The sequence below is a fragment of the Fundulus heteroclitus genome, chromosome 22, assembly GCF_011125445.2.
Source record: "Fundulus heteroclitus isolate FHET01 chromosome 22, MU-UCD_Fhet_4.1, whole genome shotgun sequence".
Classification (NCBI taxonomy): Eukaryota; Metazoa; Chordata; class Actinopteri; order Cyprinodontiformes; family Fundulidae; genus Fundulus; species Fundulus heteroclitus.
In genome coordinates this window covers 29055022-29076244 of record NC_046382.1, presented here as the reverse complement: position 1 = coordinate 29076244, position 21223 = coordinate 29055022, and the positions used below count along the sequence as shown (strand labels likewise).

Genomic DNA, 21223 nt, shown 5'->3' with positions numbered 1-21223 from the left:
CACTACTTCAACATATTTTTACTCAAGGAAAAGTAAAAAAAAAAGTAGTCGGCCAAGAAATTACTCAAGTAAGAGTAAAAAAAGTATTCAGTAATCATAAATACGGAGGCCGGGAGAGCTCACTTTAAGTAATGTTTTTTTTCAGGTCGTGATAATTTGTGAGCACATTTTCTTTTAACTGAGTCCTCGAATTAATAAAACGTGAGCATGTTTTCCTTAAATTGAGCCCTCTGTAGATCGAGATCTTGAATGTACTATAACGTGCTCATGTTTACATGTGTCAAGACAATATTGAGTGCACGTTTTACATATTGTGGACACATTTAAGTAGATCATGCACACAATGTTCTATAACCATGTTCACTAAATTGTGCTCTCGTTTTAATAAATTGTGCGCTTGTTTGAGTAAATAGTGCACTCGTTTAATGAATTGTTCCCTCATTTTATTATGCTTAAAATGAGAGCTCAATTTAGTAAAATGAGCTCACAGTATAGTAAAACAAGAGCACAATATAGTAAATTGTGCACACGATTTAGTAAAACGGGCGCACAATGTAGTAAAACAAGCGCACATTCTCTCAACATGCAAAACATTTTGCGATGACCCCTCTAGGGCTCCATATATAACAGATGATGGTTTAATATTTTAAAATTGTGACAAAAATTTAAGGTTATGTGCAAATTCTAGTATTTTAAAGACAAAAAAAATGAAGGAAAAAAATACAAATAATAACACAATTGCAAAGTCAATTCAGGCAGAAGGAATTTTTCTAAATAATGTTTTTCCGACATTAAACTAGAAAGACATATGCCTGTGCAAATTCTCCGGGTTATCGCAACAGCAAAAAGGCTTAAATTGGAGGCAATCGGATTTTCTTTCTGAAAACATTTAGTTTTTAGTTTGACAAAGACTCCTGGATAGGCGTCGAAACGTTTTCGGAAGGAGCTGAACGAAAATCAGGTTGCCTCCGATTTAATTTGCTGTTGAAAGCAATACTTACAGCTGGTAATGTATGCACAGTATGTTGGAACAGTGCAAAGTACTTCCAATTACAATATCTACTGTTTACCGTATGTTCATTTGTCCTCCAACTGGCTTAATGAGCTCAGCAGATAGAAAATAACATTAAAAGAACAAAGCTAGTGTACAAATAGGAAGTCTCACTCTAACATAAATCCAAGTTTTCGTCTCTCTGGTGCATTTTTGATTAAAACGTAAAATGTTCTTTATTCATGAAGTTACTCGCTGTAGGTAGAGCAGCCAGAAATTTTAATCAAGTAAGAGCAGAGATACTTGAGTAATAATGTTACTCAAATAAAAGTAAAAAGTACAAAGTACTACTCCTAAAAGTACATTATGGTCAAAAAATTACTCAAGTAAATTTGTCTGAGTAAACGTAAGTACCCACCTCTGGAGATGTATAATTATGGGCACAGAAATGTTGAGATCCTAAATATTTTTTACACATCAGGTCATCACTTATTAGACTCACACAATTTTGGTCTCTCAGTCTAAAACATGGCTTTTTGTTGTTGTTGTTGTAATTGGTCTAACAGTGTCTGGGTAAACTGGTGTATCGTAAAAAACATTAATTTATTTATTTCATTCATTTCAAAAGGTGATGCTCATATAACATCCATTAGATACAGAGTGATATATTTCAACTGTTTATTACCCTTCATTTTGATGATAGCTGTTGAAAATCTCAAAATATAGTTTCTCAAAAAATTAAAATGTTTCATACGCCAGTACTAAAAATATCTTACGTTATGGCCTACCTAATGATGGGAAAGACTTCTGACTGGATAGTTGTCGAGCAGAGAGTCAGTGACATCCTCCATAAGGTTGTCGCTAAAGAAGCTGGGAGTTCATAGAGGGCTGTATTCAAGCATATGAATGGAAAGTTTAGTGGAAGGACAGGTGCAGCACAAAAGGATCCCATACAACACAAATAACTGCAACTGTTGGAGGATTGTCACACAAAGCCCATTCAGGAAGCTTCTCTGTGTAAAATGTACTCAAATTCAAGAAATCTTTTTTTGATAGGGAGAGTAAATTTTCTTCAGACAAATCTACTGTGGAGAGTCACAAGGCTTGAATTGCAGCTGGAGTCAACACTTCAAGATCCACCACTAGCATGTGTCCTAGACACGGGTCACATTCTTGTGTTTGTGTCAGAAGGGTCTCACCGAGGCTCCAAAGTCCTCTTTTCAGATGAAAGTCAGTTTTTGACTACATTCAGAAATCAAGGTTCTGGAGGAAGAGTGGAGAGGCCCAGATTCTACTTGCTTGAAGTCAAACGGGAGGTTTCCAAAGTCAGTGTCCCGTTATCTTCTGGTGTTGGTCCACTGCGTTTTATTAAATCCAAAGTCAGAGCAACCGTCCGGACATTTTAGAGCACCTTAGACTTCCGTCCTATGTCAAGTTTTACAGGGATGCTGCAGTAATTCATGCAAAAAGACCCATGACTGGGTTTTGAGCGAATTTACTGTAAAGTACCTGGAAAACACGGTTCATAAGGCAAACACTTGTTTTAAAAAGTCATTAATTATTAGTAATTGTTAGTTGTATTACGCAAGATGTCTTAATCTTAGAACATTTTAATTTTAAAGTAAGTTTAAAGAAATGTTTAGAGCAAGTTTTTATTAGCTGAAAGCCACTATCATCAAATCAACAAAAATAAGCGCCTCCATTAATTCAGTGGAATGAAGCTATACGACTCATGTTTTGAACAGACAAAATATGTTGAAGTTCACAGAACTTTAAATATGTTAAAATTAACTTTAATATGTTAAAGTTAACTTTAACATATTAATCTGCACCTTTTTTATTGTAACCTACATTTGATGGTCTACTTTTATTCTTCAAAGTCACTCGGCAATATTGATCCTGAGGAGAACACGGGTCCAAAAAAAATAAATAAATAAATAAATAATTTACAACTCAACATTTCATGTCCTGATTAATTCCTTTACTTACTTCCTGTTGTTTTAAAGAATCGTCTTTTTCCTTACTTTGTTCTTCATGCTCTTTTATCTTGTTTTGTCACTGTAGTTGTGATTGCTGTTTCCTTGGCTCCACCTGTCATCTATAACTGTGGTGAGACGTCAGTTTTTGCTGCTTGAATTGAAACGGTCTTTTAGCTATTTAATCAATAAAATGAATTGTGCATCTGGAAGAATATCTCACTTTCACTTTCGTAGAGCAAATAGTAACTGATACTGCAATGCAATCACACCCATACCTACCTACCTACCTACCTACCTACCTACCTATCTATCTATCTATCTATCTATCTATCTATCTATCTATCTATCTATCTATCTATCTATCTATCTATCTATCTATCTCTCTCTCTCTATATATATATATATATATATATATATATATTCATGTCTCACACACCTAAGCATGGAAATGCATCAATGATTTAAGAAGTAATCAAAGCAGCAACTCAGTTTAAAAGCAAACAATGACACAGTTTAATAAAAAGGATCTGTATTGTTTGTATTGTCAAACGGCACTACTGCATAACATACACAATACGAGTCATTTACTGACTGTACAACATGCCATGTTTTTCATATTATAATAACAATAATAATAATAATAATAAAAATGATGACTATATATATGTACACACCTCTGTTACAAGTTATATCCATCACTTGTGTCGAAACAAACAGTACGGACAGAAAAAAAAAAGCAAACTATGGTCATTTTAACCTACAATTTAAAAACTTTGATTAAAAGAAACACAGTTTAACACAACATCAAAATAAAATGCTCCGCCCAATTGGGAATTGATGATAGGGGCAATAAATTAAACCACACAGATGTCACTCTTGAGATGTACAGGAAGCAGAGATTTGTGTCTCAGATGCCACTGCTGGACTGAGCAGGCCAGTCGATTGTACGTGTCAAAAATGAGGGATCTCCATCAATGTTTCATCCATACATCCGTCCACCCGAAACGTCCATCTGCTCGGTCCTGAACCTCAGTACCTCCCTGTGGTTTGCATGAAAACTCTGGCCTCTGAAATCCAAAAGAAATAAATATGGTAGTGTGCATACACACCTCGATTCTGACCTTTCATCTGTAAGAGGTCTGTTTTCCCAGATCCCTTCAAAAGTCTTCGGTGGACTTTAGATTAAGTCATCCCCCAGCATTAGTCAGCCGTTTTCTCAAAACTATGATTCTTTTCACCACCTTGCTGGTTGTTATTGTCCTGTCTGTTTTTATGAAAGCTGCCAACAGATGTGAAAACTTCCTCCTAAGAAGAGACAAATCAAAGATTTGATCAAGGTTAATAGTTTGACTTTCATCAATTTAGATATCCAGAAAGAGAAATAATAATAATAATAATTATAATAATAATAATAATAATAATAATAATAATAATAATAATAATAATAATAATAATAATAATAATAATAATAATAATAAAGTGTACCTCTCAATATTGGTTGCTAATGTGTCATATTTTGAAAATCTGTCTTTCTCTTTAGGGGAATTATAAAATGTTTAAAATGGTTAAAAGTGAAAACCGTCCCAGTCATGAGATAGTTATTGGGTTAAGGGTTGGGAACCGAGAATCGACTGGAAACGGTCCTAACAGTCTTATTCTACCAGAACAATTTAAATTTAAAAATTTAATTTAAGTTTCGATGCCTAATCTGCCTACCGGACGAAGAAGCTGCCGAGTACTAATGAAGAAGTATCCACAGGAAGTGTGCGCGCAACCATCTGTTTCTGCGAGGGCATTCGAAAATGTGGCATAACCTTAATTAAAGAAGTGAGCAGTCGGCTCAGTGCAGCACGTGCGATAGGATCATATCATAAAAAGGACAACAAACACCAACATGACTAAGCTCCTCTGGACTCATGCTGAGGGTGCCCTGTCTTTGACGCCTTGCGCCGGCGTTGTGCTAAGGTGGGTATCCCTGAGGGAATTAGTTCTCTCTGCATTTGGATCACACTCTCCACAGAAAGTGTGGAGCCTTTTCTTTAATCCTTTCTAGCCAGACTTATGAATAATTTTACAAGAGCATAGCGCAAGTTCCAAAGTTTCTGCAGACGTCTGCCCCCTCTGGTGACAAGTTGAAATGACACCGCTGTTGCACACGTGCATGGGAGAAGAGAAAGCATCCACCGCTGAGACTGCACAGGTCTTTTGTTTAGGGACGCAGGTAAGTGTTGTCTTGCTAACGCGTCAATGGCGACGGAGACTCAACAAACTGGCCTGGTGAATGTCACATCCACATGCCCGCCTAGAGGATTCGGCCTGAATCACTCTCTCGTGAACTGACTAATGGATAACTGTGATAAATAGAAGATAACTCATTTTATACATTGTGCAATTGTAAGGGCATGTATGAGAAAAATAAATATTTAACCTTTAAACTTGCATAATGCTCCTTTAACCCTAACTTTATTGAATGTTTATTTTATGACACTTGGAATCTGTTTTATATGAAACCCAGTAACTAAACGACCGAGTACCACATCTCGTCGTTCACCTGTCGACAAAATGAAAATATAACTACTTCCACGTCTAGTTGAGTGGGACTGTTGCGCTGCTTTTCCCACGGCTCCGACACTCAGCCTAGCACCGCACTGCCGTTACAGTCAGGAAAGTAAAATAATAAAATACGTCCTACACGGCATAAGTACCTGCGGCATTAGACATTGGATATGTGTAAATGTGTTTTAATAACGTTTATGTGAGCTTATAGGTTTGACATTTACTGACTGGTTGAAATTAACCATATGATCATTTATAGTCAAATTAATTAAAAAGGTAAATGTTCATACAATTAAAATTCATCAAAAAGTGGAGACTATTTCATCCAGACAAAACTCTAGTGACCTAGCTCATTTGAAATATGTTTTTTGACACTTTCTCTTATAAGAACTAGAATCGAAATGATGTACTGGAACCGGAATTCTAATTATGTCAAAAGTGATCGTTTGTTGACATTTTTTTTATTTAACTTAGAAGAGTCTCTCTGGAATCTTAAAAATTGTTGAACCCATTTATCATTGGCTGTATAGAGTGAAGTAGCCCTCACATGACCAAACGTTCACTTCTGATTCGCTGAACAGTCTCTCATGACGGCTCCTACCCTGAAAGCGTAGCTTTAGAGTTCAGCTACTGAGACAGAAATGTAGACTCCACCAGACACAAGACTGTCCAACTGAGTCAGAGAAATGCTGACAAACCGTTCAACATTTGGTTGTAATCGTTGCTTGTTGGTTTGCATCATTCTCTACATTCCATTTGTCCATTTTTGTGGGGAATCCCTGCGAGATTTTGTTTCGTTTTTTTCCCTCCGTTTGCACCCTTATTACAGTAAACTAATTGAGGGGAACTTCCGTCTTTAACCTTAGCAATGTGTTGTGACCCAAAAAGAACCTCCAAACATCCCACGCCCAATGCAGGAAGAAACCAAAGCTGCTGATTGTCGTCTAAGCCAAGAGTGCGTACACATCAAAGCTGGTAAGTAAGGCACTCTTTTTCAAGTCAATCGTGGCGGTTCTGGTGTGGAAAATTGATAGATCCAGGATGGTTCTAAATCTTGGTTTCTCAACAAGGGAATAAAATCTTTAAAGTTTCTTTACATTTGTGTGAAACTGGTAAATTTAACATAGATTTTTTTACATTCTTAATTAGTTTGGGTGGTAGTATTTTGAACTTAAATTCCTAGCCAGTAAACGTTTTCTATTTAGGGAGCCGTTTAAGGATTAGTTAATGTAATGTGTGTGATACTTCTCATTTTACATTTGTTTAATTTTGATTAGTTAATCAGTACTGAATACATTTTCCTTGATTAATAACAACATATTTGGTTTTCAATGATTAGCTCTTGATGATTCTTTTCATCTTCATATTAAAGTATAAAGTCATCTTTGTGTTGATTCTAAATAAATTCAAAGTCCTGAAAAAAAGGTACATAGAAATATATATAGAAAGTGCCTGAACCATCTCTAAATTTGTAATACATTGCTTAGTGGAAAGATTTTAAAAAAAAGGGGGTTATAAAACAATTTAACGCAGCTTTAAATAGACGCAAGATTAATCTAATAATTTAACCTATAATAAAACACGATAACAGAATTCTTTAGAGAAGAAATAATCAGTTCGTATAAACGCCGAAGCTCCCACAAAGCCACGACCACTGATCCCTAACAAAGAAGTATTATTAAGTTCAAAGCATTTTATTCTGCTCCGTGTTTCCCGTTTTTTGGTGATAAAACTTCCTGGCACAAAGGGAGCAGATCCTGCCCCGCTGTCTGACAGACAATTCCCCTTTAAATGATTTATTACTGGGTGTTAATTATGCAAATGATGTCCAAACAAACTCGTCATGAGGACAATTAAGACAGCCATTAATTAGTGGCCAGTTCTCTTCTTGCTTCACTGACATTCAATTAAAAATTGCTTTTGAACAAGCGCACTGTCTGGTTTGGTGGTCCTTGGCACAGCGCGGCGCTGGGGTTGGCTGAACCTGCTCCCTCTTTTTGATGAAGCCGAACTCTGGATCACTGTCAGTTTAAGAGCTTATATGTGGATTTTTGTTATTATTTTTATTATTATTATTATTCATCTGCCTCTGTGAAGACAATGTTCTGGTGAAAACAATTATATTAAAACGTCTGTTTCCATTAAACTGGCAGCCCCGTCGAACTGCATCATGCTTCACTTCATTTTGCTCAATTTCTCAGGGGCGGCCTCGCTGTGAAATCTTTCAAAACCTTTCCAGTACATCGGTCTGTTAAGCATCAAAAAGCAAGCAGTCGGCGAAATAATAATATCTGTTGTTCTAGCTCAGTCAACAGGAGCTAAATAAAATCCCAACCAGCAGGAATACCCCTAATTCTTACAGAGAAATGGATTTTTTAAATAGCATAAGTTTTAACTTTCATGCCTCGATTTAGTGGCCAAACATCTGCACCTTCTTTCAAAAGTCGTTTTAGTGCAAAAAAAAAAAGAAAAAAGAAGAAAGTCTTTAATAAGTTTTCCTCCAGCCTGTCATCTGCTGGCAGATTACTTACGCTTTCCAACAAACAAATTCACGGCTAGAATATTCCTCCTGATCAAAGTCTGTTTTCACAGCTGCGCCCCGCAGCAGCAGTGTTTGCTATCTGGACAGCTGTACCTTGTGTCGCCTTGCTGTCCAGCCCGCTGTCATCATGGCCGCTCCCGTCGGCGTCCTGGGTCACGGGTTCCGCGTGAGCGGGCGCCGCCAGTGATTGATGGCCTGTTGTTTGGTCATTAATTAATAAGGATGCTTAATTAGAGGCTAATGAACACTCAAGGCTAAGTTACACCGAAAGCCCGGTGACATTTAATATGAAAATGAGAATTAGAGTTGCATCTTTTAGGCTCAGCTTTGAATCACAAATAAATTGATAATTTTGCGTAAAAAAAAAAAAAGGGCTTCGGTTTCTGTACCTATGTGGGTGTTGGCGGTGTGCAGCAGGGTGTGCTCTGCCTGATCACGGAGCTTGACCTCCTCTTCTAAGGCCTCCTGTAATTTCCTCTTACTCCGTTTTTCTTTCTTTAGACGTTTCTGTATCAGAACTGAAAGACAGACGAGACGAGGTGTCAGAGAAATACATGTTTGCTCATTTAGACATTTTGTAGATTTTTATTCTTTTTTACTGTGAAGCGCCTTGGAAAAATATTCAAAACCCGTTCAACGTATTTCTTTGGGGTTTTATTTGATAGGCCGACACAAAGTAACGTGAAACGGTACAAGTGGAAGGAAGATGATACCTGCTGTTGAAAATCTTTTACGCACAAAAATCTGAAATTTATGCAATGGATATGTTTTCATTCCTCCTGAGTCAGTGCTTTGAAGAACCAGGAGCTGCTGCAGGTCTTTTGGAGAATGCCTCTACCGCATTTGCACATCCAGACATATTATGTTCCCCCATCCTTCTTTGCTAAACAGCTCAAGCTCAGTCAGACTGGACGGAGAACGTCTGGACGGAGAACGCCTGTGACACATAAGTTTTCAAAGCCTTCAAGCTGGATTCAGGGACTCTTAACTAAATATGCTTTGATCTATTCTAAACTATCCCATTATAGCTCCGGCTACATATTTAGAGTGAACCTCCACCTCAGCAGTTTTTACAGGCTCGAATAGGTTTGTTTCCTGGTGTGCCCCCCTTCCCCCCATCCATTTAACTATCAACTCTGACCAGCTGCCCTGTTCCTTGCTGCCCCATCTGCATGAAGCTGCCACCGCCGTGTTTTTCCATGTGGATGCTGTGCTCTTTTAACAACGATTTTCTTCTAGCCACTCTTCTACAAAGACCAGTAAACTGTGAAGCTGATGGTAGACATATTCTCCCACCCGAGGTTATGATCTCTGAAGCTCCTCCAGAGTTACCATGGCCCTCTCGGCTGCTTCCCTGCTCTCCTTGCTTGGGCCGTCTGGTCAGGTAGACCGTCGTGTCATGGTTGGTGTGGAGATGGGCCATAGCCGTACCACGTTCTCTGTTTTATCCCCTAACCGTCATTTTATTTCCACACGAGCAAAATGTTTCCAAGTGATGCTGCTCTTACAAGAGAGAATATAAAATTTTTCCCTCCACTCTATTCAGCTTTCTATTTGAAAAAATGAAAACGTGTATCATTTGCTTTACCCTTCACGTTTAGGTTCTACTCTGTGTTGGTCTATTGCATATAATGCATTGATGTTTATGGCTTTAACGTGGCAGGAAGGTGAAAATGGTCTAACGGTGTAAATGCTATTGCTAGGGCTCTGTGTTTGCTGTAAAGTCTGACTGCTAAGGCAGTGCTGTACTGTTATTGTACTTAAAATAAGTAGCGAGCAAGCAAAGTCGGCTTTGGTCTCCACCTTTTACCATTTTATCATCACATCCTCCTCCACCCCGTGTGACCCCAATAAACAAAATGCCCTTGCCTGGAATTTGCTCAGACTGTGCCGCAGATGACAGCTTCTGTGAACTTGCCAAACTTGATTTAGTTTTGTAGTATTCTGCCAGCATCAGCCTAATTCACCTCTGCAGCTGCTTTCAGGGGTAATATACTGTCGCTGTCCTCACTTCCTTATCTGATTTTCAGCTTAATGGACACCCTGTCAGTTACGAAGTGGATTAAACCAAACCTCGTTTTAGCCGCCCGGCAGAATCGCCTTTGTTTAGACTGAGCGGTATCGACGAAGGGGGAGGGGGGGATGTGAGGCTTCATTCAGCACTTTCCAGCTCCAACATCGAAGTAAACGTTCAACTAACATTTTGTTTCTCCTGATCTGTTACCTCTGTTCTTCTGCTCCATGCTGAGCTGTCTCTCCAACGTCTCCCTGAGCTCCCTCTCTCGGACCAGCTCCATTTTCAGCTCCGTCCTCTCCAGCTGGTCCTGCTTCTCCTGCGCCCGGGCGTTCTCTATGGCAACCCTCAGCAGACCCTGCTTGGAGACAACACAGGCGAACACCAACAGGTTAACCCACCGAGCCAAATCCCGGAGACCGCGCGCTCCGAAGCTCCATTATATGGAAGCGGTTTCACTTTGAAAAAAAGATTTTAGTCACGTTTTGATTTTTCTTTTAAAGCGAAAAGGAGAACTAGGAGCATAAAAACAATATATATATATATTTTTTTTAACACCAAGAAAGTCAACACTGATCCTTGTTAAAGTGAAACTGCCAGCACATCAGGCACACACACAGAAAACCAAACAAAGAGTGGGTTTTCATTGTAACCGCTCGATAACAAGGACATGTAAAATCTGAGAAGCAGGTCAGCACACGCCCAAACCCAATTACGCCGCATCCTAAATGTCTGCCTCGTCTGCTATTTACAGTTTCAGGAAATCCCAGAGAGTGGCTCACCTCCCTCCCCATTCATCTCGGCAATAATGACAAAGCCCCGGCAGAGGCTCACCTGGATGTTGGTGAGCAGGGTCTCTATGGAGGACAGGCCTTCCGGGAAGATGAAGGGAGCGTGGTGGAGACCTGCTGGGAGCTTCTGTCCTGCAGGGTAAGACAGCCTCTCGCAGCCCTCCCTGCTCGACGGGGGTTTCTGGTAGACTTGTCTGTCACCGCTCTCCCTGGTCGTCTGAGCGGCCGAGGAGCTGTTATCTGGAGGGCAGACAGACAGTTTGATGTCTAGTCGGCGAGACTGATTCACTTTTGACTCTCTGACTAATACGCTCTATTTCACATCCGCTGACATGTGAAGTAGTAACCTGGCTTCCTTATGTTTGAAGATAAATCCGCACCCCACTTATGTGTGTAAAAGGTCTCCAAATAAATGTATGTTTTTTTTTTATTGCAATGCCATAATCTCATAAACACAAGATCCAGGGAAGCAAAATATGAGATAAGTCAACCTTTTAACTCAATTATTGAAAGAAGTTGATTTCTGTGCTGATTTGTCAGCATGTCTTGGATCCTAATCCTGATGAAAGAGCCAATTTAAAATTTTTAGCTTATTTGAATTTAATGTGGTCATGTGCTCTGACAAGGTGTCCTGGGAAAAGGCCCACAGCATCACAGGTCCTCCGCCATGCTTAACAGTGCGTATGAAGTGCTTTTCCACATCTTCAATCTCTGCTTAAGACTCACCTGGAATGTCTTGTTGCCAAAAAGCTCAATCTAACTCTCATTTAACCAAAGCGCGTTGTTCTTTTTAAAGTCCAGTTCATGTTTAGCAAACGGTACGAATTTATGTGGGGGGCGAGCCAACTTTGTTTGTGAAATATTTAAAAAGAAACAAGCAAGCTCCGACCAAAGAGCTGAATGCAAAAGGAAGCAAAAGTGAATAAAAGTGTCACAAATTAGACTGAAATAAAGCCATTTCCAGGGCCGGATTGCCAGTGCCCAGGTGCACCAACCATGGGGGGGGCACCACATGACACATACTTTAAAAATATATTTTTCATAAATTGTTATATTATTTACTTGAAATTGTTGAAAGACCATGCATTATTCGTTTTGTGAACACTGATGTAACAATAATAATAAACGGTAAATAAATCAAGATTTTTTTGATTTCAACATTTTAAAATGAGATGTTTGAATATTGCTCACTGCTCGTATGCCTACATGTAGTTGTGTAAGTTAGTAAATAGTAAATTACATTACAGAAATCCCCTTGATTATGTCTGATGTTTTTGACCGGAGGACAGCACGGGTAAGGGGGGGGGGGGGGGGGGGGGGGCTTTGAGGTATAGTGCCCATGGGGCACCACATTGTCTTAATACGGGCCTGACCATATCAGATTATCAGTAAGATTCCACAACACAGGGATGAGGAAAAACAAGAAAATCTAAATTATGGCGTAATAATAATGATCATTTTATACAGGCTGAAACACCAAGCAGGCGAGATGAGTCCTTATGAGTAGATCTGAAATTTTCTTTTAAACAGGCCTGCTTTTTAGACGAGGCATGTCTGACAAGTAAATGTTTGTTTTTCCACATCAGATTTTATTGCAGGGAAACAATAAGTAGCTAATTAAAATTAGCTTATTCCTAAACAACCTGATCTACTTAAAAAAAGTAAAGTTAAAAAAAAAAATTAAAATGTTTTATCTTATGTCATAAGGGCTGCAACTATAATAGGGCTAATATAATTTTGTGCAAAACAATGGGAGATACTCTTTTTCTCTTAGTAAATAAATGTAAACAAATTAAAAGTTTTGTTTTCCTAAAATGTTCTGTGTCACTTTGCGCTACTGCAACTAAAAGACAAATGTGTTTGAAGGCTTTTTGCCCATTAAATCCAGGGGAGTCAGTAATTGTTGAGGTGATTGCGTGTTGCAGACTAAGGGCGACATTGCATCACGGCTCATTGTATCATCAAAGCTTTCTGCAATTTGTGCACAAACCCAAATCATTTTGACCATAATACCGTGGGTCAGTGATCCCAGAATCCCAGGTATCAGCTTTTCCTAAACAGTCACACTGTTCTTTCAGTAAATCTCCGAATTTTCCTTAATCAAAGTAAAAATGATGATAATCAGCGTAACATATCGTTGACTAGCATTCAGGCAGTGATGTATGATTAATATCGGTCGACGGATCAATAACTCCTGCACGAATATCCAATTAAAGAGAAACAATAACACCCACTTTTTTTTTTTTACTTAATTTTTAGCAAACACGCCAAGCTCCTGTACAACGGGTGTTTACTCTAATTAGTGCACGCACCTTCAGCCGCACATACGCAGAAGTTCAGTTTGGGGTTTTTTTAAAGACACGTCTGCCCTTTATTAGATGGCATCCTGCCTACTGATAATGCATCACAGCTTGACACATCCCATAAAAGCAGCTAAGAACCTGCATTATGGATGACCATCTGTTTGTAAACCTGAGAACTGTGCAATCCTGTTTGGTGACAGCGAGCGGGGAAATGAAGATTAGCTATTTTTCCTGCATTTCTTTTTTTTTTTTTTTTCCCCCCTTCTTCCCTATGAATTACCCAGTCGCTCACTTCACCGTCATCCGAACCACCGAGGGACGGAGACGTCCCGGGAGTCGGCCGGGTTATTGGAGCGGGGGACGGGCGGGGGACACGCCATGCGATATCTGCCGCTTTTCTCCATCTGTGACAAATGAGGGTGTTTTCTCCACTTAGCTGACCACAGCATCTTCAGCTCCAAATCCGCCCACCTCTTCCCTCTCTCTTTGCCGCGGCTTCACTGGCTTGGCAACCGTTACAGTCAAGGTGTTTCAAATATGAGAGGCGATGCACTCCCCTATCCTTTGCTCCTCCACTCTCTCTCTCTCTCTCTCTCTCTCTCTGCTTCTTGCTAAAAGCATTGCTCTGTAGAGAAAGGTAATTAGCAGGTGCTGGCGAGCTCAGCGGAGGGCATCCAACTACACTCCCGTGGCTCACATTCAGACACGCACACATTTGTAGCCGCTGAAGTGCACAGTCAGCAGGCTCCCTCGGCTCCTTGGATGTGACTGATCCTTTATTGAGTTACTGTTTTACGCCTACTTTACCCCCACTCACACACACACACACACATCTGCCAGCTTGTTTGATCATTTACCTATCTCCCTAACCAAGGTCATTGTCTGTTTTTCTCTTTTCTCCCAAGTTCGTCTCTCTCCCCCCCCCCCCTCCCCTCCCATTCCTCTTCACCTGTCCCCAGGGCTAATGAACTTCACAACGTGAAGACTGCCAGTCAGCGGAAGAGAACAGAAAGGCAAAAGGGGGGGCCGGCGAGAGAGAGACTAAAATTCTGCTGATGTTTGGTTAATGGGAGTGAGGTGTCAGGGATGGCCTCTGATCTTTGCTGGATGGATGCGTTGTTCAAAGACCACTGAAACAGCACACACAGCCAAAACTGTCTCTCTCGCACGCGCAGATTATTATACAATGGATTGACAGAATGACAGCGCCGAAGAGCCCTTTGAAACTGCGTTCAATCCACGCCAAAGCCCATCCTGCCATGTTCTAGGTCAAACACAAAAGCTTGCAATCCGCCAAATGTACATGCGTTTCATTTGCATGCCGGAAAAAAAAATAAAAAAAATCAATTGAAAATCAATCGCATAAATGCAATGTGCTATGCAAAGGCGTCCACGTTGTTGGTGCCATCACTGCTTTGTCAATAGGGTTTTCAGCTATCTGACAGCATCTGAAATCCTACCTACGAAGCCATTGTGATTTTTTTTTTCTTTTGATTCGATTAGCCAATAATGTGATTCGGCATTAGAAAATATCTGCACAGGCCGTAAAGAAAAAGAAGAAGAAAAAAAAAAAATCTACATGCAAACAAGTCTCCGTCTGCCTGGGTTGTTCTCTCGCTGTAAATTTCTGCTGACTGTTTGTCCTTGAGCAGTCCTCATTAAGCTAATGCAAACCTCCCTGACAGAGAGAACCAAACAACTGACGTTGCAGCGCGGGCCCCTAACGACAGAGAGGCGGTCGTTATGCAGATGAGGTCCAGCTGAGAGTGCGGGAGGCCGCCTGGCTCGTTAGGCCGCGGCCCCGGTAAATGGCTCGCTAATGTAGCGCCGCTTCCTGGTCTAATGGAGTCCTGTTTTGCAGAATTATTTGTCTTTGCTCGCCACGGGGAGCCGGCGGTGGGGAGGGTGGGGGGGGGGGGGCTTCAACAGAGCAGAAGTGGAGAGAAAAGGCTGAGGCCGTGAATCCTTATCGACCTCTTACTGTTATTACTTTCCTGGTAAATTACAAAACCCTTTCCCCTAAAATAAGTAACACTAAAGAAGCTTGTGGCATTTTCCACAGCTGTTTGAATTCAATGAGAATAATAGATACAATGTAAAAAGGAGACTAAAAGGAAGTGAAATGTTATTGAAATTAGTGTATTTTCTACTTGATTTGAGGGGGCAAATAAGATTATCTGCCAATGAGCATTTTGACCCCTAAAAAAAGGTAACTACATATAGTGCCCTTGAAATAAGATGACGGAGATGAGTTGTTCCTATTTTAAGTGCAAAAAATCTTATTGCATTGGAAGGTGATCTTATTTACCTCCTCAAATCAAGAACAAATACACTAATTTCAACAAAATCTAACTTCCTTTTAGTTCCGTCTTTGCAGTGTAGAATTGGAACGCTAAATCTTGCTACTCAGTATTGACAGTATTTGACAAAAAAATTGATTAGGTTTTTCTAAAACTAATCATTTCTCATCACCTTTGCTAGAGAATTGACTCTATGAAGAAAAACATAGAAATCAGAAGACAGTTCGTCTATGAAGCAAGCTAAAACTGTGAGGGAATACATTACCAGCAAAAAAAAAACACCCTTGTATTTAATTAGAAAATTAAATATTTTTAAAGGAAAATTGCTTTTCACAGCGGTGCAACACAATTGTGGTCGCATAAACATCTTTGTGAGTGTTACCCCTGTCAGTGTGGCTCCTCTTGTTCTCCTTGTTGTACTCCACTGGCGTCCCATCTGTCTCTCTGGTACCCTGCACCATACCAGGAGAGTGTCCCAGCACAGCGTGACCCGACGACAGGCCGTCATGAAGTTGATCTGGAGAAACATTATGAAAAAGATGTCTGTGTTTCTCACAAGTATTGGATATGACACCAGGTTAGCCTTGTTGTACGGGTACATCTCAGTAAAACTGCTAAATAAAACCTACATTTTCATTCAATTCAAAAACAGAAACTTATGTATATACAGAGTGATATACTTTAAGCCTTTCGTTAAGTTCATTTTATTAAAAAGATAAATAAAATAATGAAGATTTAATTTGAAAGACCAAAATTCTTTTCTCGGTATCTTTTCTCAGTTTCTCAATATCTTAAAATTTGAATAAAACACAAAATCAATGAAAAGGAATACGGACTCAATGAAAATAAATAAAATGCCATACAGAAATGTTATAACACTATTGTGGGGAAGTATTGCCAGCAGGCAGCCAATGACACCCTTGTTCACAGATTGCTTTAGCCAAGTAAATGAATAAAAAGTTAATAATAATAATTAAAACAAGCTCTGATCTATCACACTGGTGTGGTACACTCCTTGCTGCTAATCAAAACAAGACAAAAGTAACAAGAGCCACTGTTCTTAAAAAGACCAGTTGCAAAGAGTGGACGTGGGGAAAAAAATAGTTTTGCTTTGAGAGCATGCACTTTCTTCCCTTGGAGTGAGATCTATCTCGGCAGAGTGAGAGTGTGAGAAATGGAAGAAAAGCTTTAAACCTGTTACATATACCGCAAGAACTGAGAAATCAGCTCTCCAGGTAGCAAGAACAAGAAAAAGAGTTTGTTTGGGCTCTGACCATTCATACTTCACAAGAAACTCAGCTGCCGAACTCCTAAGAAGTCTCGTTCACTATAGCATATGTCACAACCATGCTGAGATCTGCCAGACAACGTAACAACACCACATGGCCAGTACAGCAGTTTTCAAATTGATGGAGGAAGAGGAAGAAAGGAACAAAATGTTTGAACCTTGTTATTTGAAAATGTTAAAAAAAAATGGGGAAGTCCTTTGCAAGACTGGCAGGCACTTGTGTGAATGTCTGGGGAGGTGATTGGGCAACGAACGCAGAGACAGAACTGAGCACGGACAGCTGAAAGTAAAAGAGTGACCACGGAGACACAAAATTTGCTCATAATGTGCTCTAGTGTTATTTAGAAAGGCAAACAAATCTAATAAAATGTACTGCAAACCAGTGTCTTTGTTTGACAGATGCGTGAGACATCTACGCTTTTTTCAACTTAAACACACCCATCCAAATCCTGACCAATGACACAGCAGTTGTTGGACACCCTGCGGAGAAGACATTCTGCTCAGATGAGATCAAGAACATCCGATGAGAACTCCCAGAGCAAGGCTGCAACAACAAAAATACCTATTTTTTTCCCCCTCACAGCTGGGGAAGTGAGAACAAATTTCCCACTTCTGGCGGAGTATGTAGCAACCCTCAAGGCCGCTTGTCTCGCTCCTGCAGCGAATGACATCATTCTGTTCTCCCAGCCCTGTCTTTGAGGGTCTCCCTGCTTGTTCTTGCAGGGGTGTCCGACTACTGTTCTGTGATTGGACCGGATTTAGATGGCCGTGTTTAGTTTGGAGAAATGGGAATGCCTCACACATCTGTGGAGTCCTGCAGTTCAACTGTGGTGGTTTAAGCGGTCCAACATGCTAATTCCGCTCACTTGCAGCGTTTACTCTGTAAATTACCCTAGCAGGGCAGTCCCGGCCCCGTAGCACCACACGTCCCCGGTGTTTGCAGTCTTTCCAAATAGCACACCTTGAGCTTAATTTTCACCTCTCCGCCAGCTTTGTGCTATGCTCTCTATGCCCCCCTTCCCCGCCTGCCCGATCTATCTTCTGGGACTGACTTCTGCAGCTGAGCGTCGCGTGCAGTATGAATAGACAGAGCCCAAATTAACTATTTTAGTGTTCTTCACACCCCGACTATGAGAGAAAAAAAGTCTTTGTTCTCATGGAGTATATAACAAACTTCAGTCTCACTCCAGAGGTGAGAGAGCTGGCAAACGTTAAGTCTATGCTATTTTTCTGTGCTCAGGTCACAAAGATGGGTACGTACGTGTGGTTTCTGCGGTGCGCTCGTTATGGAGCGGTGAACTTGACAAGCTGCTGCTGTGATTGGATGACATCTGAGCTTCCTCCAGTGAAGGAGAAGGGGAAGGGGTGTCCTGCACTCGCTCCTAGCAAATAAAGAAAAATAGCAAAGCATAAAAATCTTACAAGTGAGCTCAAAACATAAATCAAACTTGAAATTCAGAAGATATGACGGAAAAACAAATTATGGAAATTCAGGCTGCCTGAAAACTTGGAACATGAAACATTGTTGACCTTGAAAATTATTGTTGTATAAATTGCAATATTTCCTTTTTACATTATAATGATTGTTATATAATATAAAATTGCAATAAATTGGGAAATCAAGCAAAACACGGAATGCATCAGGCAACAACATTTTATCTATATCAGTCATCTGAAATACACTTAAAAATATACATATCAGCCTTGTCATCTAGCTGACTCAGTTTAGCTCTAACCTCACCTAGTGAAATGCTAACTACTGCCAATCCACTGCTAATTTTGTACCACAGAACCATATAATTTTTACCTTTGTGAATTTTTTGCACCTATATTCAGAGGTTCTGGGGAAAGAGCTAGCTTAAACAAAAGCTAACTTGTATCAGGCTAAATGGTTCTGTTTGTGTTCAAATTGTCAAAGAACCAGAGCTTGTCTCATCTTCTAAATAACATTTTACATAATAATGATTTGTAATCAAACTCAATCTTTGAACTATTGTTTTTAATAAAAACATTTACTGTTGTTGCAGTATGCTAGCAACATGGCACAGGCCAAACCGCATTTGGTTGTTGGCTTATTATTGGTCAGAATTTGCTTCAGGAAAGATTTTAAAACATTCTTCACACACTTAAATACAATAGTTGTATTTCACTATACACCAAGAAACAAAAAATAGTCCACAAATCATGAATTATAAATTATCTTTCATACTAAAGTAAGCTTAGGGGTGGGGCACCTTCGACTGAAGTTAAATTTTAATCCAAAATTGTCCTTTTCCAGGTTTTTCAGAGTTGCTGGCAGCTTCTGAATAGATTTTTCCAACAATAACTACAAAATTTAAATGTATTGTGAATGTTCTAACATTTTGTAAATGTAAAAAAGCAATAGTAATAGGACTATGATAGCTACACGCCACATCTTAGACTTCATTTGCTGGAATGAGGAATTGGCCTCAGGAATAAGTCAGGAGCAACTGATCCATAGTTTAAATTCATTGTTGTCTTTTACAGTATTACAGGAACCAAAAAATTGTTCCATAAACCACTAAAGAAATGTATTTATTTTTATACTGAGGAAAGACTTAAAACTTACTGCAACGTTTACAGGAAAAACTTGCACTAAACCCTCTTTGGGCACCAGCTGTAAAACTAATAGTCTGAATTGTTAAAACTTTGAAATGAGAGACAGGTTCTTGTAACTGATGATGTAATAACGCTCTAACGACACAACCCTGCCTTTCTGAAACTAAACACACATCTTTAATGTGAAACATGAAAATGAAATTCAGAAAGCTGTAGATTATTGAAGCACCCAAAATGTGAGACATTTGTACGTAAAGTTTCACAGACTCAGCTGGTTAAGGGCGTGTGGTCTGATCAGAGAGCTTGACGGGATTCTGGGTTCACCTTAATGACAGAGGTGGGAGCCCTGGCAGGTGGGTTGGCGTGGAGCTGCGCCACGTTGGCCATGCTGGCCAGCGTGCTCAGTCGGTTCATCTGGCCCATTGCCATGGAAACGGAGGCCGGGGCCAGGCTGCCAGGGATCAGAGGATGTGACATCATCATGAAGGGCAACTGGTCCAAAACTGAAGAAGAAAGAAAAATAAGAAGACCAGAGTAAAATACCTCAGTAACTGTGCTCCTTCTTATTTTGTCATTTTAAAGGTCATTAAGGTTGAAAGACTATGACATCAAGATGGAAAAAATTTCACTAATCTATTTAAACCTTAAATCATCAATAGGATCCTGACACCAAAGTCATTTCAGGGAATGTGTGTCTTGCATAATGATGAATGTTTGTACATTTTGGCATCTTAAGTATGGTAAAACATAGATACAGACGTTACAGTGCTTTCACGTTACAACAAACTTCAATTTGCTTTGGGACTTTATGAGCGGCCGACACAAAGTACTCCAGGATCATACACTAAATCATCAATGAAACATGGTGTTTAACATTTTTTTCATTTATTTATTTATAGACCCCATTAATACAGCCAATCAAACACCCAAAGTGTTTTATAATAAAAGTCAATTAAAAAACATAAAACAAATTAAACAGATGACGGGAAAAAAAATACAAACGCAAATCTAAAAAGAGTGACATGTATTTGTATTCAGCCCCTCAGAGTCAATACTTTGGAGAAACACATTTTGACACATTAACGGCTGTTTTTAGTGTCTGTCTCTACCAGTGTTTCACGAGTAGAGGCGGACATTTTTGCCCTCCTTCTTTGTAAACTTGCTGCTGTTGCTCTAACGCAGTCAGAGTGGACAGAGACTGTACATGAACAGCAATTTTCAAATCTTGCCTAAGAGTCCCACTTGAGTTTAGGGCTGAACGTCGGGCCATTTTTACACTTGATTCTGCAGTGATCTCCAGCAGGTAACCCTCCGCCTCACTCTGAAGTCTTTAGCCACATCAACAAGTTTTCTTCCAGGGTTGTCCTGTATTTAGCTCCACGCGTCTTCCCATCAACTCTGACCAGCTTCCTAGTCCCATTTGTAGAAAAGCATCCCTTTTCCCACTACGGTTCAAGATTCAAGATTGTGACGTTGTGTCCAGGGCCATACGCAGTATTAGTTGTCCTCCATCATTATTGTTTTGCATCCAAAGCCAAAAAGTTTCATTTTGGTTGCGTCTAACTAGAACACCCGCGCTGTCTAGATTTTATAACTGGATTTCTTATGATTTCCTTTCAATAATGGCTTTTCTTCTTATGCCAATCCTTCATGAAAGCCAAGTTTGTAGAGGGCGAGAGTGATAGTCGGGCCTCTTACCTGATTTATGGTAAGTTTACAGTTGAGCTATCGGAAGGCGGATTGAACAGTTCTCCCTGCGAGCCTACGCTCCTCAAAGATGGGATATTGTTTTATAACCCAACCCTGCTTTACACTTCTCCACAGTGTTATCCCTGACCTGACAACTGTGCTCCTTGGTCTTTATGAGGCCTTCACAGAA

General features: G+C 39.8%; 1 protein-coding gene across 4 annotated transcripts in view; it reads right to left on the bottom strand.

Moving 5' to 3' along the window:
• Positions 1-3482: 3482 nt before the first annotated feature.
• The window catches only part of dachc (dachshund c), a 39907-nt gene continuing 22166 nt past the window's right edge, over positions 3483-21223 (bottom strand). For 2 of the 4 annotated variants that reach the window (XM_012864047.3, XM_012864050.3), the window contains 8 exons: positions 19669-19847; positions 18026-18146; positions 15859-15993; positions 10917-11113; positions 10293-10443; positions 8458-8586; positions 8162-8263; positions 3483-4037 (listed from right to left, as the gene is read on the bottom strand). In XM_012864047.3, the coding sequence (XP_012719501.3) occupies positions 4000-4037; positions 8162-8263; positions 8458-8586; positions 10293-10443; positions 10917-11113; positions 15859-15993; positions 18026-18146; positions 19669-19847 (1052 nt within the window). In that variant the 3' untranslated portion in view covers positions 3483-3999. Of the gene's footprint in view, positions 4276-8161; positions 8264-8457; positions 8587-10292; positions 10444-10916; positions 11114-15858; positions 15994-18025; positions 18147-19668; positions 19848-21223 lie in introns of all 4 variants that reach the window. The other 2 variants (XM_012864048.3, XM_012864049.3) reach the window with 2 other exon arrangements.